This window comes from Mirounga leonina, unplaced genomic scaffold (assembly GCF_011800145.1).
Source record: "Mirounga leonina isolate KUSES-001 unplaced genomic scaffold, KU_Mleo_1.0 Mir_169, whole genome shotgun sequence".
NCBI classification, from domain to species: Eukaryota; Metazoa; Chordata; class Mammalia; order Carnivora; family Phocidae; genus Mirounga; species Mirounga leonina.
The window spans coordinates 22,691,152-22,707,228 of record NW_023270431.1 but is presented as its reverse complement, the minus strand read 5'-3'; the positions used below and the strand labels follow the sequence as shown (position 1 = coordinate 22,707,228).

Here is a 16,077-nt window from a genome sequence, read left to right as displayed (position 1 = left end):
TTTCTTTCTTTCTTTCTTTCTTTCTTCTTTCTTTCTTTCTTTCTTTCTTTCTTTCTTCTTTCTTTCTTCTTATTTTTTTGGTGTTCAATGCAAGTATAAATAAATGAATAGCATAGACTAGTTGTTCTCATTCAGGGTGGAAATATTTGAAGCAGTATTTTGATTTTCACAATGACTAGAGAGATTTCCTTCTTTGAACAATATACTGGGATTTCATGAATAAGATTGGATATGAAAAACATTTGGAAATTCAAAAGACAGTCCCACACAGTGAAGAATATCACACTGAAAATGCTGACAGCTCTCTCCCACAAAACACTGCTGTGGGTCATTCCATGGTAAACATGGACCTAGAAGATGCTGAGTTTCCCAGTCTATATTTCATCTTTCTTTCTGAATGAGGTCACTAAGAAGCAAGGGGCCAAGGGATTCATTGCCAAACTCACCAGAACAAACAATTTTTGTATGATAAGATAGTTCCATAAAAAGCATGAGAAGCATAGCTAATGATAAACTGTAGGGAAATGTTCATCAATGTCACTCCCACAAATAATGTTGTTTAGAATAGCACAGCTGATATCACTCAGTCCCCTCAACTTTCAGCTACAATAAGCAGAACCATTACTGGGAAATAAAATCGTATGTCTGAAGCCTCAAACAGGCAAAGAAAATGATTTGCTCGGTTTTATTGGAATTTTTTCTTGAAAGATTGGGCTTCTGATTATTTCATGAAATGGGGAGACTTTTTGTCGTGACCCCAAACCTAGCACACAATTTCACACTTATCTTACCACTAAGTTGTTTCCACAGCCCTCCAAGGTGCTGAGATTGATGATGAAAATGACCACTGCGGGAAAGGTGTTGTTATTGATGAACCCCCTGCAGTGGGAGTCCCCATGCCTTCCATTCAGCGCCAGATCAGTTTCAGAATAACCGGAAAAAAGTACGGTGCAAAAATTAATCTTCATTGTAATGGTCTGCACCCCACAGTAGACATTGATGTCTCTTTCAGCTGAAATTAAAAAAAAAAAAAAATATATATATATATAAACATTAGTCACAAAAGCACAATACAGGGTACAAGAATAACTCTAACATCCCCTATGATATTTACTCAACCCTTCAGTCTGTTTAACTGATACCTATAGTTGAATATATCATAATTCAATGTGAAAGTTGTTAAGAAAAGTAGCCAGGAAAAATAGTCTTAGATTTAGTTACTTAGGAGTTAGAAAATATCTGTTTCTTTGTGTCTGGTATACAGAGGATGTGCATTAAATATCAGTTGAGTATTACCGAATGATTAGAGAATCAAGTGGAAAAAATCAGGTTACAGAGAAAATTCAGAGCTGGAGTAACTGAATTATTCAGATAGCCTGTCCAGAGTAGTGACACTCACTACAAATGATGCATCTTCCCAAGTATAAGAAACAGTTAAAATCCATTGTAAGCCATACTAGCTGAGCATTTTGGTGTTTTGTAACACATCTTATCTAGGATGGAGGAACAAAAGCTGTCCGTCAGAATTCCATTTTATTTTGCTTATATTAAATTACTTTAGAGAAAGGAATGAAAACAAATGTGTTGATACTACAAAAAAAAGTGCATAGCCTGCTCTAAGAAAATTATGCCAATGTCTATGCCAAAATAAAGGAATGAACTAGACATGGAAATTTAAAACACAATTTTCACAACTTCCATATCTATTCCATGAGTTATCATTCTAGGTCTATAGAGGTGAGAGCATGCACACACACAAGCTTTTCATATCTCTATTTAGTTATTTTTCTACATATAATGAAGAAAATATATGTAGCAAATGGAGAGGTTGATCAGGAGGCAATTTCCCAGTAGCAGCAGCTTTCACTTTTATTGTTTTTGGTAACTGTTATAAGTTGAGTCATGTCCTTCCTCATCATAAAAAAGATACACTGAAGTCCTAACCCCCAGTCTGTCAGAACATGACCTTATTTGGAAATAGGGTCACTGTAGATGTAATTAGTTTAGATGAGGTCACACTGGAATAGGGTGGACCTCTAATCCAAAATGACTTGTGTCCTTATAAAAGGAATGCCATATGAAGAGACAGACACAGGGAGGATGCCATGTGAAGACACAGAATTGGAGCAATGCATCTATAAGCCAAAGAATGCCAAAGATTGCTGGCAAACCACCAGAAGCTAGGAAGAGCCAAGGAAGGACAGAGGGAACATGGATTTGCTGAAAGCTGGATTTTCAACTTCTAGCCTCTAGAACTCTGAGACAATAAATTTCTGTTGTTTTAAATACCCTTTTTGTGGCATTTTGTTACGGCAGCCTTACGAAATAATACAGTAACCTTACCACTTTCTAACATTCCATTTTACCACTTAAAGAATCAAAAACAAGCATCAGGTTTTCAAAATGTGGACACAAAACAAAAACTGACTAAGCTATTTAGAGAAATACCACTTGTTCAAAAAAAGGAAAAAGAAGCAAACTAAAAGATATTTTTAGTAAATGAGATGATGTTCACCTAATACATAAATGTCATTCAAGATTTGTTGGCATAGTATTATTGACTTAAATACCTCAAATCTAATCTAAGGGTAAAAGTGTTCAACAGCATTTTGTTTTGAAGTATTCATTCTCCGTACTAGTTTTTGCTGGCAAAGTGAGTCATATTTTGAGAATGTGAATAGGTAAAAATGAAAATTTCTGTTTGGTTATGATTTTAAACTCATTACAGAAAGAAAGAAAATCTTTGGAAAATCTTTTTCATGGTCAAAAGGCAAATATTAGGCTAGTTATTATAGAAAACTCCAAGCAACATTCCCTTTATAGGTAAAATTCATTATGAAGCACACAGGAAATAATAAATACTACTTAAAATTGGGAGAATATCTTTATTAACTTTCAGAAACATTAGCTGTTTAAATGCAACCATAACTTTTAATGATGCTCTTTACTAAAATACTAGAGTTCATTTTAATAAATGTTTGAGTCTCTACAAACTCCAAATGAGATCTTGTATCTATCGATTGTTCTCCATCCACATGCTATTCCTTGGCTAATGCCACCATTATCTCTTACCCTAGAATATTATGTTAGCTTCCTAACTGATTCCTTTATTTCCACTCTTAACCCTCTCTAGTTAGTATAGCTATTAATACATGAATCCAATCATGTCACCTCTGCTCAGGTCTTCAACAGCTATTCATTTCACTCGTGCCAAAATTCCAAATCTTGAGCCAGGTCCTCAAGACTCTCCATGATCTGCCATCTTCTTACCTCTGCACTCACATCTCTCTACCATACCCCTTGTTCCCTCCCTTTGTTTCACTGAACTTTCTTCAGTTCTTTGAAAGCATCACACTGAGTGATAAAAACCTGAATAGTTGTTACCTCCAGGGGTGGAATCGTGTGGAATTGTCTGAAATGGGGGAAACAAGGAAAATTTGTGGGGCGATAAAAATGTTCTTTATCTTGATCTGAGTTACTACTGAGTTACACGACTGCATACACATGTCAAAATTGCAAGCTGCACCCTTAAAATTGTACAAATATATAAAATTATTTTATATAAATTATTCCTCAACAAAATGCTGTGAGCATTTTAAAAAGCCTAATACAGATTTGGTACAAGGCCTTTAATCAGTGCTCTTTTCTCTGTTTAGGATGCTCTTCCCACCCCCAGTCTTTGTCTGGATAACTCCTATTCATTCTTCAGGTCTCAAATTTCTTGTCCTTTCCTCAAAGACTTTCCTGATCTCAAATCTAAATTATGCCACTCCATTTGCTGTCATATTGCCTTAGGATCATATATGTATTTGTCTATTTGTCTTCTCTATAAACTGAAAGTCCCAGAAAGCAGGAAGCTATAATAGTCATTGATGTGAATATTTAATTCATTAATTAATTGCATGAAGTATTGGAACAATAGACTGTACTGAGGATTTACAAAGTAGTGATACTTGTTCTCAAGTATATCACTTAGTCTATAAGAGGAGATAGATGTGGCCCAATTTGACAGAATTATTGGGCAGAGAGCTATGGGGTGGTACAGAAAATGAACCTTACCCAGACCAGCTGGTTAGGAACAGTCTCCTAGAGAAGATGCCCCTGACCTGAGTTTTGAAGCATCAGTAGAGTTAGCGATTTAAAGGAGTGGAAATTTTATAACACAAAGGGGAGCGTGAATAACGACACGAGTGTGAAATATGATCAGGCTTGGTTGAGAGCTGGACAGTTCTGTTTTCATTAGAATTTAAAATACAGGGACACCTGGGTGGCTCAGTCGTTAAGCGTCTGCCTTCAGCTCATGTCATGGTCCTGGGTCCTGGGATCGAGCCCCGCATCGGGCTCCCTGCTCAGCGGGAAGCCTGCTTCTCCCTCTCCCGCTCCCCCTGCTTGTGTTCCCTCTCTCGCTGTGTCTCTCTCTCTCAAATAAATGAATAAAATCTTTAAAAAAAAGAATTTAAAATACACAGAAGGAAATGGCAGACAAGGAGGCCAAGCGGCAAACACACTGGCAAAATCACAGGAAACTTTTTCATGCAAAATGGTCTCTGTACCTCAATGTCAGTTCAAATTCTTAGCTACCAGTGACTTTACTAAGAACTCTCATTCTGTCCACTGGAATAGAGAATTAGTATCACTGCATTACTTGGAATATCACAAATGTATTGAAGTGAATACATATCATTAAATATGTTATAAAGGAGAAATATCATTCCCCTTAATTTAAACCAACTAAAGACTTCAGCTTATTCACCTTTGTTTGAGAGGAATTAGTGGATACTTAAAATAGCTTAATAAATGGCAAAGATTACTTTGTCCAGATGTAGAGTTCTCTTCAGTTTTCTACGTTTAACTGAAGACTTGTAACTCCTGAAATGGAACTGAATTTGCTACAAGCTGATCCCACTAGGAGATATGATAACAAGCTAAAGGCTTTTTGCAGTGGAAGAAAAGAGATCTGTTCAAATCCATCCTAACCCAGTTTTCTAAAGACTTTTCACCATCTCTTCTGAGAAACACATTTTTTCCTGGTTGTAGATACTAAAGACATCCATCCAGCACAACTTTTCCATTTGTGAGGATTTGAGGTGGGAGAAAAGATACTTTAAGTTTCCAAAGGACAATTTCTGCCAAAAGAGGAGAAATTTTTTTTTTCTGAATTAGTGAATAACAGCTGCTCTCAACAACTAAATTTGTTCAGCCTTTTTATTGTCCAATCTCTGGCCTGAATTGTTATATGCTTTTGAACAACACTTGAGTATTAAACAACTCAATGAGTACAAGATAAAAACAAGATCAAGGAATAAATACCTTTAGATTTTTGACTTCTAGTGTTTTGTGTTTAAAGATAGTAAGCATGTTTATAATGACAGGCCAGCTTACAGAGTTTATGTGAAATTATACTGCCAAATAGCTATTTTGCCCCTGATATTTTAAAGATTTATTTATTTATTTGAGAGAGAGAGAGGTGGGGAGGGGCCCAGAGAGAGGGGGAGAGAGTCCCAAGCAGACTCCACTCTGGGGACAGAGTCCAACTCAGGGCTCAATCCCACGACCCCAAGATCACAACTGCAAACAAAACAATGAGTTGGACACCCAACCAACTTCACCACCGAGGTGCCCCCCCCCCGATATTTTAACCAAGCTAAGCTTGGTTGAAGTTAAGCTTCTTTAGTTTTACCTGAATTTGATTTATAGCATTAAATCAAATTCAGGTAAAAATAAAGAAATGCTCTGCACTTCTCTCTCCTATCAATTAGGCCATGAATTTGTCTCACCTTTTCTTAAATTATGCAAATTTTAAATATCCTGTCACACTATCAACCATCTATCTCACCACATAGAAAAAAAAAAGTGTCCAGATTTGGAGTTCATAGAGTATTGTTACCATATAAATGGGAATAAAGAAGGGATGAATCCAATTCTATATATATGAATAAAAGTCTCATTCTACTTCTTCATTCCCAATAAAGTTCCTTCCTAGAACACCTAACTACACTTTTCCCTTTAGACACAATTACTGACAAAATATTTGCAGCCTATCATTCATATATCTAACAAGCATATCTTTGTCCTTTTTCTCAACAATTGCACACTCAACTAGCTTAAATCCAATGGCATCCAGATAAGACTAAAGATCCCCAGCTTTTGAAAGACTGAATGATCTTCATCTCATCTCAATACTGTTAAGTTTGAGATCCCATTTACTTTCACTAACATCAGAATATTTATTTTAACATTCTCTAATTATTACCTGGAATAATAAGAACACAGAGCAATACATTATTCAAATAATTTGCATACACATATTCTGTGGTAGAAACGTGGCAACACCTCTAAAAATATTGGCCTGTAGGCTGATACTCAGCCCCGAAGAGCAGGGACTCAAAATATTCTTTCACTACTGATCTGAAAATGTAAAAACCTCCACATGTAAATCGGCAACTCTGGGGTCAGTGCATTTTAAAAAAATAAATAAATAATAAAAATTAAAAAAGGCAAGGTGCACAGGGTTTAAAACAAAATCAGTGGGGTGCCTGGGTGGCTCAGTCGGTTAAGCATTTTCCTCCGGCTCGGGTCATGATCCCAGGGTCCTGGGATCAAGCCCCATGTCAGACCCCCTGCTCGGTGAGGAGTCTGTTTCTCCCTCTTCTCCTCCCCCTTGCTCTCTCTCTCTCTCTCTCTCTGTCTGAAATAAATAAATAAAAGTCTTTAAAACAAAATCAGTGCCATCAGTTTTATACAAGCTAGAGGCTATTGTTCCTATTTATTTTCAAGATCTAAACTATATGCTACTTCATGTCAACAAAGTATTTTTTAAAACTACTTATTGTATCCATATTAAGTGTCAGTCTCTTTGCTATACTCTGAAGATAAAGGCATTAGTAACACTCCTTTACTTCAAGATGTTCATGTTTGATTAGAGGAGATGGAAAAATTAGACAATTATAAAGCAGCCTGATAAAGACATGATAGAGGCTTATATACATGTTGTATACAATCATGCCTCTGTAAAGGAGAGGTGTTTGGAAGGGATTGTTGAGAAGAAATGAAATCGTTCCAGGACACCTGGCTGCTCAGTCAGAGGAGTGTGCGACTCTTGATCTTGGGGTCATGAGTTTGAGCGCCATGTTGGGTGTGGAGATTACATCCATCCATACACACATAGAAATGAAACCATTCTAATGGGTTAAACTTATAAGAAATTGATTAGATGATGGCATGAAGAGAGAGAGATGTCAAACTGATAGATTTCTAGCTTTAGTGGGTGACTAGGTCATTCCCTGAGATAAGGAACATAGGAAAGAAAAAGAGGAGAAATGTACAACAGGTGGTCAGAAATAGAGTACAGAAAAGAGAAAAAAATATAAATTTGAGAATCACCAAACATTCAATGTATCACTAATAAACAATTATAATAGATGAAATTTTACCTATGATAGCATTTAGGTAAGAAGAGAAATGAACTGAGAACAGAAAAATAATATCTAAGTTGTCCATTAATGAGGCTTTCCCTCATTTCCCAGTGGAAGGTAATCATTCTCTTGTGCTCTATCTTGCATCCCTTTAATTGTGAGGCTACTGAACTGCTTACATTATATCTGGGAGTAGATATTTGCTTTCAGAGTAGATTATGATCCCACTGAAAGCTCTGGATTTCACTAGGTACCTAACAAATATGCAGCAAATGTCTATTAAAACATGCTTAATTCAATTCCTTCACAAATAGCATACATGGTTTCTAACATTTAATAATAAATTCTAAGATTCACAAGGAAAATATGTGTGTAATTAATAGAGTGTCATCTTGACTGTTCATCCAGAACTCCTATTTCCTATCTGTACTCTGCCAAGTGTCTGAGATGATTCCTGCTTTTAGAGTTTTAGTCAGACATCAATATCTTTAATGTCACATATTTTCTGACTTCCAATTGAGAAAATTCAACCCATCAAATAATATGAAATTAATAGATTTTTTCTATTTTTGTTTAGGTTTTTAACCTTTTAAAATGCATTAGTCTTGGTAACTAATTATCTCGCCTCCTTGCTAATAATGATTTTTTTAAATTATTTTCCCTTATCAGTGATAGATTTGCTGATTCCTATTGTCATCAATAGTGAGCAAGTGCATGACAGCCACCTGGGGCTGACATAAACAGTGTAGTTATGTAACAACACAAAGTTAGCAAGACATCATGAGTACCATGCTCAAACCAGCACTTCTTTTGCTTTACTGTGCATATGTATTACCAGAGAATCTTATTAAAATGCAGATTCTGATTCAGGAGATCTTGGTGGGGGGTGGGCTGATTTGTGTGTTTCTCACAAGCCCCCAGGTGATGCCAATGTTGCAAGTTTCTTAGTCAGTTGAACTGCTTAGTCACACCTATATACTTGGGACAGAATCTAAACCTTAGGGTGGATTCTATCTATAGGATTAAGCACTCCCACCAAATGCCTATTTGTATGATGTACATGCTGACAAGAAGAAGTTTGGATGAAAAAGGATGAGAGAAAAAGGAGAGGGGGGGGGGGGAGGGGGAGAGAGGAGGAGGAATCATGAAGGAGATGAATCCTGACTCCTTTCCTTGTCTGAGGAACTAACTGGTTTTGAATCTTAGTGAAAGAGGGCTCATAAAAAGCTTTGTGAACCTGAGTCCAAAAAAAATCTATCTTGGTGCTCAGGTGGCCGTATATGAAACAAAGCTGGGAATAGGATCAGTCTTTTCCTTCCCCCACCTCTCCCCAGTGCATAAACCATGTCAGTTTAATAAATGGAGGAGCACTTCAAATGACAAGTATTCTCTGGGCACTATCCCCAAACCAAAGGAGACATGGGGTGGGGGTAGGTATCTGTTGTGAGCAGATGGAGGCTCTGTGCGGGTCGGTTGCTGGGGCAGGTAATCCTGTGAATATGACTCCACCTCTATTCATGGGCTGGATTATATACCCTTCAAAGTAGCATTGAGTTGAAACTGATAGTGTGAACCAAAACTTATTAAATATAATAGGAGGAGCCTTTACTATGCTGAAGAGTCTGCTTTGTAGTGCCATAGAAATCTCACCTGGAAAGAATTTACCTCCTGAACTCCAGTAGACATTTCAAAACTAATTTATGCAATTTTAGCAGATTATGAGTAACTTGTATATCATTTCCATTTCTATCTCTGTAAAATGAGGGTAGAAATATTTGGCACTATATAAACTTAGAATTGCTTAGAGAACAGATGCTATGTTCATTGTTTCAATTCATTTTTTTAAGTTGATTTTCCTCTCAACAAGATTTTATACAATACTGAGATTTTGGTGCTAAATAAGCAAGAAGTCATTGATATTGGGTATCGATATTTCATCCACACAAAACACCAGCAGCTGATGGAGAATTTAAGGTGGATTAGGAATTCAAGTTTCCCTCCTACATCGAACAGGTTTCTAGCCACCTTGGTTTTTCACATCTGTTTCTCATTAGCAAATACAAGCTGTTGTTTCTAGTGCTGCAGGAAATTCATGTGCAGTCTGAGGCAAATTTTGCAGACTTACATTCACACTAGCTGCTCTACATTCCTTGGAACCAGAAGAGATTGGTCATCTCTTTCAGGCAGGAAAAAAGCATATGGATTTTACTTATACAAGCAAAGGAAGTGAAAAATTCATGCAATAAAGAACTTCTTTATTGAAATAAAGAAGGGTATGGACTCTGAATTATTAAGTCACTGAACCTGCTGACTAATTGCTCTTCCTGCCACTGCATTTTGTCACTTAGATTAATCAGGAAGCGATCACTACCTGGATGAGTTCTTCTGCTTCATCTGGTCTAGCAATGGTGGTCCAGGTGCAAAGCGGAAGGCAGGCATCCTCTGGACAACTTGGAGACCAAAACACTACTACTACATAGGCAGGCAGGAGAGTTGGCTTTTCTTATCACAGAAAGTCCAAAACATATTCCCCTGAATAATTATTCCATTATCCACTCTTACTTGGGGCACAGGATAATGCAAGGGTTAAGCAGAGCCTAAGACAAAATTAGAGAGTTCATTTTGCTTGACCCACCCATAAATTCAATTAAATTGGTGATTCTTAATTTTATTTCCTGTGGAACACTGATGTTTACTGAAATGCTAATAGCTATCACTGGGAAAAAAAGATTTCCTTAGTCAAGCAGGTACTTAAAAGGCTAAACAAGTTTTCCTACTATGTGATTTTTTCAGATTGTTTAATGTGGTAATTCCCATTTTTATTATTTTAAACTTAGTATTCAAAATTCATTTTAAGGCATCATGGTTTGATGGAAAGAGTCTTAGTTTTATATCTCTGTCAATTTCTAGCTTTGCAACATTAAACAGATGCTAATCCTCAATTTCCCCATTGTAAAATGATGTTAAAAGAGCTTATAGGTTTGTCATAAGGAATACAAGAAAGAATGAGTAATGTGCCTATCACTCAATACATGGAACCCATTGTTTTCTTCCTTATTTGTGTTATTTTAAATAGAATACAAAATGACAAGTTGTGTAGCACTGACTTATATTCAGTTTCCCACGAGTGGTTAGTTCATTATAAGACAGCGTCGAGCCACAGAGTTTCTGGTTCCATAAGCCTAATCTTTCCTTGATTGTGCCTTTATCATTAAAGACTTCTTAGAGGCTAACCCTTATATGCTACCATCTTCCCAAAAGGGGGGGGGGGTCGGTGGTTGTTTCAGAAAGGTATATGTCAGTCACAGGGCGCCTGGGTGGCTCAGTTGGTTAAGCGACTGCCTTCGGCTCAGGTCATGATCCTGGAGTCCCGGGATCGAGTCCTGCATCGGGCTCCCTGCTCGGCAGGGAGTCTGCTTCTCCCTCTGACCCTCCTCCCTCTCATGCTCTCTGTCTCTCATTCTCTCTCTCGCAAATAAATAAAATCTTAAAAAAAAAAAAGAAAGGTATATGTCAGTCACAGAGGCCAAATGCATTTATCCATATATTTAATTTAGGCCAAATAATTCTGTGGTACTCTAAGCCAACTGTGGTTTGAATTTTATTCTGGGAAGAGCACTACCATAATGTCAGTGGGTTATAAGTCTGTCCCCTGCTATCAGCTTGGATAGCCAAGAGTTAACTACCTTTAAAATTAAAGGGTGTCCCTTTAAATTTAAAATGAATTAAACCATGGCAGTTCCCTTGGCCCAAAGATAAATGCCATGGAAATTAAAGAAAATAGTTCTAATGTCACGAAACAGCAAAGGTCAGATAGGGTGAGATGATTACTTTCATCATTATTAACATTACTTTGCATTTAGATAGCCCCTCTCCTTTGCCAGACTCATTCTCATTCTATCCCATTGCTTAGTATCTGAGCAGCTTGTGGAGCTCCTGATGACATCAAGGGTGATCCTGATGTGGAAGAGAAGCCACAAGTCAAGAGGGAAGTGAGCAATTAACCTTTCATGCTTTATTTGCTCACTCTGGTCTTCTTCTGCAAACGACCTGCAAAAATGGGCTTACTTGAAAATAATACCCATATAAACTTAAAGCCTCTCCTGGGACTTCTGAGCTATCTGGATCTTAGATTTTTTTTTTTAATATAGATTTTCCATTGCAAAAATATGCGTGTGCATGCATACGTATGTGGGCGTGCACGTGCGTGTACATTTGGAAAGTCTGGATATTTGTTGTCTAAGCTTGACAATACTAAAAGTGTTAACATGTATAAGGACCAATACAAATTAAAATAAGATGTTTACTTCTCCCTGTTTAAAATAAAGGAAGAAACTTCTTCCTCCCTTTTCTTAAATAATTTACATCAGAAAACTTGTAATTCTAAGTACTTTCTCATCTCCTTGAAATGTATATAAATCCTCTGAAGACTAGATAAGTCTGCTGTCAGCTTTATGACCCAGGAATTTTTCTCAATGATCAGGGAACCATCTCTTGGAAATGTAAACATCAAGGAAAATAGCCCCCCTATGTCACAGTTTCTGTGGGAGGGTGGGAGCCTAACTTCGGAGGGAGCATATCTCCAGATTACAAAAGTACTTCCTTTTGTAAAGATGGGAGTTTATTTTTCCTCTAGATAAAGCCAATATGCTTACACAGATGGTCATCCCAATTACCAGGTATATTTAGAATGAACTCTATGTGACAAATGGTGCTGTCAAGTCCTCTTATTTGAGGACTAGTTATTGTTTATCTTGAAAACGTATGTAATGGGTTGCATCTGCTTGGCTATATAAAAGAGTAAGATTTCTTTCTGTCATTGCAATCTCTTGATGGATTGTTTATAATAAGCCTCACATTCTGGTTTAATGTTTACTCAGTGATAAATGTTTTCATCTCTACTATCCTCGTGGAGAGAATTTCTGGATTGCGAGAAGGTTTTGTTTTTAATTTTATTCCCCTAACACATGACTGTGCTTTTAATTGGAATAATGGACTAAAGAAAATAATAGTATACATTATGTCAGTTGCTCCTAACCATAAATGTGCATTAGACTCATCCGCAGGGTTTAAAATACAGATTCTCAGCACCACTATCAGAGATTTGGACACTACATATTTGGGGTAAAACAGTGGAGTAAACAGTTTTGGGGTAAATAACTTTTAACGACTCTCCCAGGTGATTTTGATGCAGGTGGTCAGCAGGCACCATTATAAATGAGTGTTTTAACATAATTTTTAAATTTCCCATATGAAAAATACTTCCCTACCTTGTCCTAGCCACTTCCTGGCTCATTCACATGTTTTATTTACCTTTACAAGTATAAGTACATCAGGTAGATCCTCTCTGCTGAGCCATCTTTTTACATTTTACTTTTCTGCACATAACAGGGGAAGGCTTGACTACCCTCCCTGGCCCCCGCCAGGCCTCTGGACCCTCACTCCCCTAAGGGCCTCTGCCTCTGCCTCCCATGTCACAATGAGCATCCCTCAACTTCTCTGCCCATGTCTTTTATTTCTCCTTCTCTCCTAAATCAGAGAAACAGCTACCAATCCTCCAAAGTTAACTCCTCCACCTGTACCTTTGCTTTCTTCCATATTTTCTTTCCTCATCACATCAATTATTTCTTTATTGCTATTCCCAATCTCTGAATACTTTCCCTTTACTCATGTATATAAATGGTCTCTAGTTCTCTAATCCCCAAATCCTCTCTTCTTATTTAAATTGTTGGCTCAGTTACTCCTCTTCCCATCACCACCTATGTTATCTAAAATAGTAGTCTATTTTCCTACCTTTTATTTTCCTGTCCCCCACTCATTACTTACTCACTGCACAGGGACTCAGCTCCTACACAGCTATCTGGTTTCAACCTCTCTCCTCAGACCCAGGTCCATTTTTTTCTACTACTGAATAGAGGCTGCCACTATAAATTCTAGAAGCTCCTCAAACTCACTATTTTCAAACCCAAACTTTCTTTCTAGAACATGCAAGTGCCCTATACTTTTGGTGTCAGTTGGCAATATCACCATCCAGTTATCCAAGTTCAAAACATCGTCTAAAACATGGTCATCATCCTCTCTTTCAGCTCTCCAGCTGAACCAGCTCTCAAGCTCTGTTGAGTTCACCACCAAAATATCTCTTAAGAGCTGTCTCCTTCTTCTGCTCCCACTGACACTGGCCTTCATGACATTTCTGTCTCTAGTTTCTTCTAACTTGTTCTTTCACTTTTCCCAATATTGGCTTTCTAAAACAAAATGTGACCAGGTCAGATCCTTAAAAGAATATGTTTAAAAGGACACAATGACTCTTCATTGCCTACAAAACAAAGACAAAATACTTCACACAAATAACCCACAAAGTCTTCTTGGCAAAATAACCGAACCTGAATTTACTCAAGCCTCTAGCTCTAATTAGTTTACAGGGTGTACGGGAAAAGAGGAACATGTTAAATGACACATCAGAGCTGCATCAACCAGACCCAAAGGCAGAATTCCACAAAACAAATGACCACATTACTGAACATTTTAGAAAAGCAAGGGACAGAAAACTGTTATAAATTAAAATAGACTGAAGACAGATGTCAACAAATGTACCATGTGGTTGTTTTAGAGGCAACTTAGCTGAGTATTAGATGATATATTAAGTAATTATTGTTAAATTTATTAGACATATACATGAAGTATAAAGATTTTAAGTTCTTTTCCATCAGATACACATTCTGAAGCATGAATAATAAATTTACTTTAAATTATTCCAGAGAGGGGGGGTGGTAAGAAGAGACAGATGAAGCAAAATTCATGTGTTGATAATTGATGAAGCTGCTTGATCACCCCAAATGCTTGTTTTAGTCATCTCTACTTTTGTATATATTTGAATTTTCCATAACAAAAAATATTTTTTAAAAGCCCTCCTTTGTGTTACTCAAAATCATTAACAACCCTGCCTTAGAACACCTTCCTAGACTTACCTTTAGACATTCCCATCCTGACCCCATGTCATACTTAACCTGTCAAGCACTTGTGTACCAGGTCTTAGCTCCTGAATGCATTCCTACACACTTGGATCTTTATTCTGGAGAAATCCAGATTACGTCTCTTCAGGTGAGTTAGAAATCCCACATCAACAACATAACTACCTAGTGATTACTCTATGCAAGTGTGTTGTCAATCTGGCATGCTCTGAACACAGGAGTACTGGCAGGTTTGAAAAATGTAAAACATGACAGAAAGTAATTCAATTTGCATGGCAAACTTGGAAAAGTGATTTCAGACTGTCTAATCTTTATTTTGTAAATGTTTAACTGTGATTCTATAACTTTAGCTGATATAAAATGATGAATACTTAAATTAATATTGAATTACTTCTCACTCAGTGCAGATTGTAGGAACCTATAGGACTTGTCCATCAATCTGGTCAAAATCTCCTATCAGTCACAACATTGATGGTTGCTGGGCCATGCACAGACAAGTTGGCCTGTGTACTTTGGTAATGACCAACATGCCATTGAAATAATATTTTTGAGTAATGTACAATATTTCATAATCATTAAATCTATTAGCATATAGGGGCAGTTTTGAAAGTCTGAATTAACTTATGAGGGAAAAAAAGGGCATCAATTAGGCAAATTTTGATGAAATTAGCCTCTCCCGATTCTTACCCAATAACCAATATTCTTCACATTTGTGAGCAGCCATTATAATAATATTAACTATGATGAACACTTTGTATGTTAATGTGGATATAAATTACAACTCCAGAAAAAATGTCTTTTGTCATTTGCCATTTGTTAATATCCACTTAATGTAGATGGATATCCCCTCCCTCCATTTTCCATATGTATTTAAGGGCCTTACTATTCAAACATAATCACTCTTTGCAGATACAATGAGAGAAAAGATTAGGTTCATACTTACCAGGAAATCTACTGTGGAGGTTGGCATCACAGTTGTAGCCATTAAACTGAGCAGACCCCAGAAGCACTCCAATTGTTAGAAGCAACAGCAACCATATTTGTTCCATTGCAAAACCTAGAAAAGAATTCTTATCATGTGTCCATCACCAGCCTTCACTCCTTCTTGCTGGAAAGACTGAGGCTGATCTGAACTCACTGTTGGATAAGCTGGCAGGCTGTATCCATGCAGGCAAAGCTCATTTAAAGTCTAAGGACTCTGAGAAATAATTATCAGCAATGAGGCAAAAATTTAGGTTACAATATTTGAAAATTACCCCCATGCTTTGGCATCTGTTTGCTAAGGGTGACAAATCCAGACTTTTGTAGTGGAAGAACTAAGATATAAGTCATAAAGTTTGCAAAAGAAAATGTATTATAAATAAGAAGAATTCAAACCAAATATTTAACAGATTAGAACAGCATAGCTAGACAAACTGACCAATGTAGAGACAACTTTACACTTTAAAATACCAATATAAGTAAATTAAGAGGGACTTAACATCTCGATACTTGATTCTCAAAGAATTCTCTATACTATTAATAATTAAATAATGTCAGGAAAATTTTCCCCTCAACAAAGGAATTCTAGACTATTGCTACTTCTCAAAATCAGTGGTTTGTGTATCATTTGTTTTTTTAGGAAACACAGATATAAAGCAAAAGGAAGAATAGAAAAATACTATGTGTGGACTGACATCATGATGCCACCA

The 16,077-nt window shown here is 36.9% G+C and overlaps 1 protein-coding gene across 1 annotated transcript in view; it reads right to left on the bottom strand.

Moving 5' to 3' along the window:
• The window catches only part of ZPLD1 (zona pellucida like domain containing 1), a 44,182-nt gene extending 28,744 nt beyond the window's left edge, over nucleotides 1-15,438 (bottom strand). The window contains exons 1-2 of the mRNA XM_035015307.1: nucleotides 15,330-15,438; nucleotides 792-1,012 (exon numbers count right to left, since the gene is read on the bottom strand). Of these exons, the coding sequence (XP_034871198.1) occupies nucleotides 792-1,012; nucleotides 15,330-15,435 (327 nt within the window). The 5' untranslated portion in view covers nucleotides 15,436-15,438. The remainder of the gene's footprint in view (nucleotides 1-791; nucleotides 1,013-15,329) is intronic.
• Between the last annotated feature and the right edge of the window lie 639 nt (nucleotides 15,439-16,077).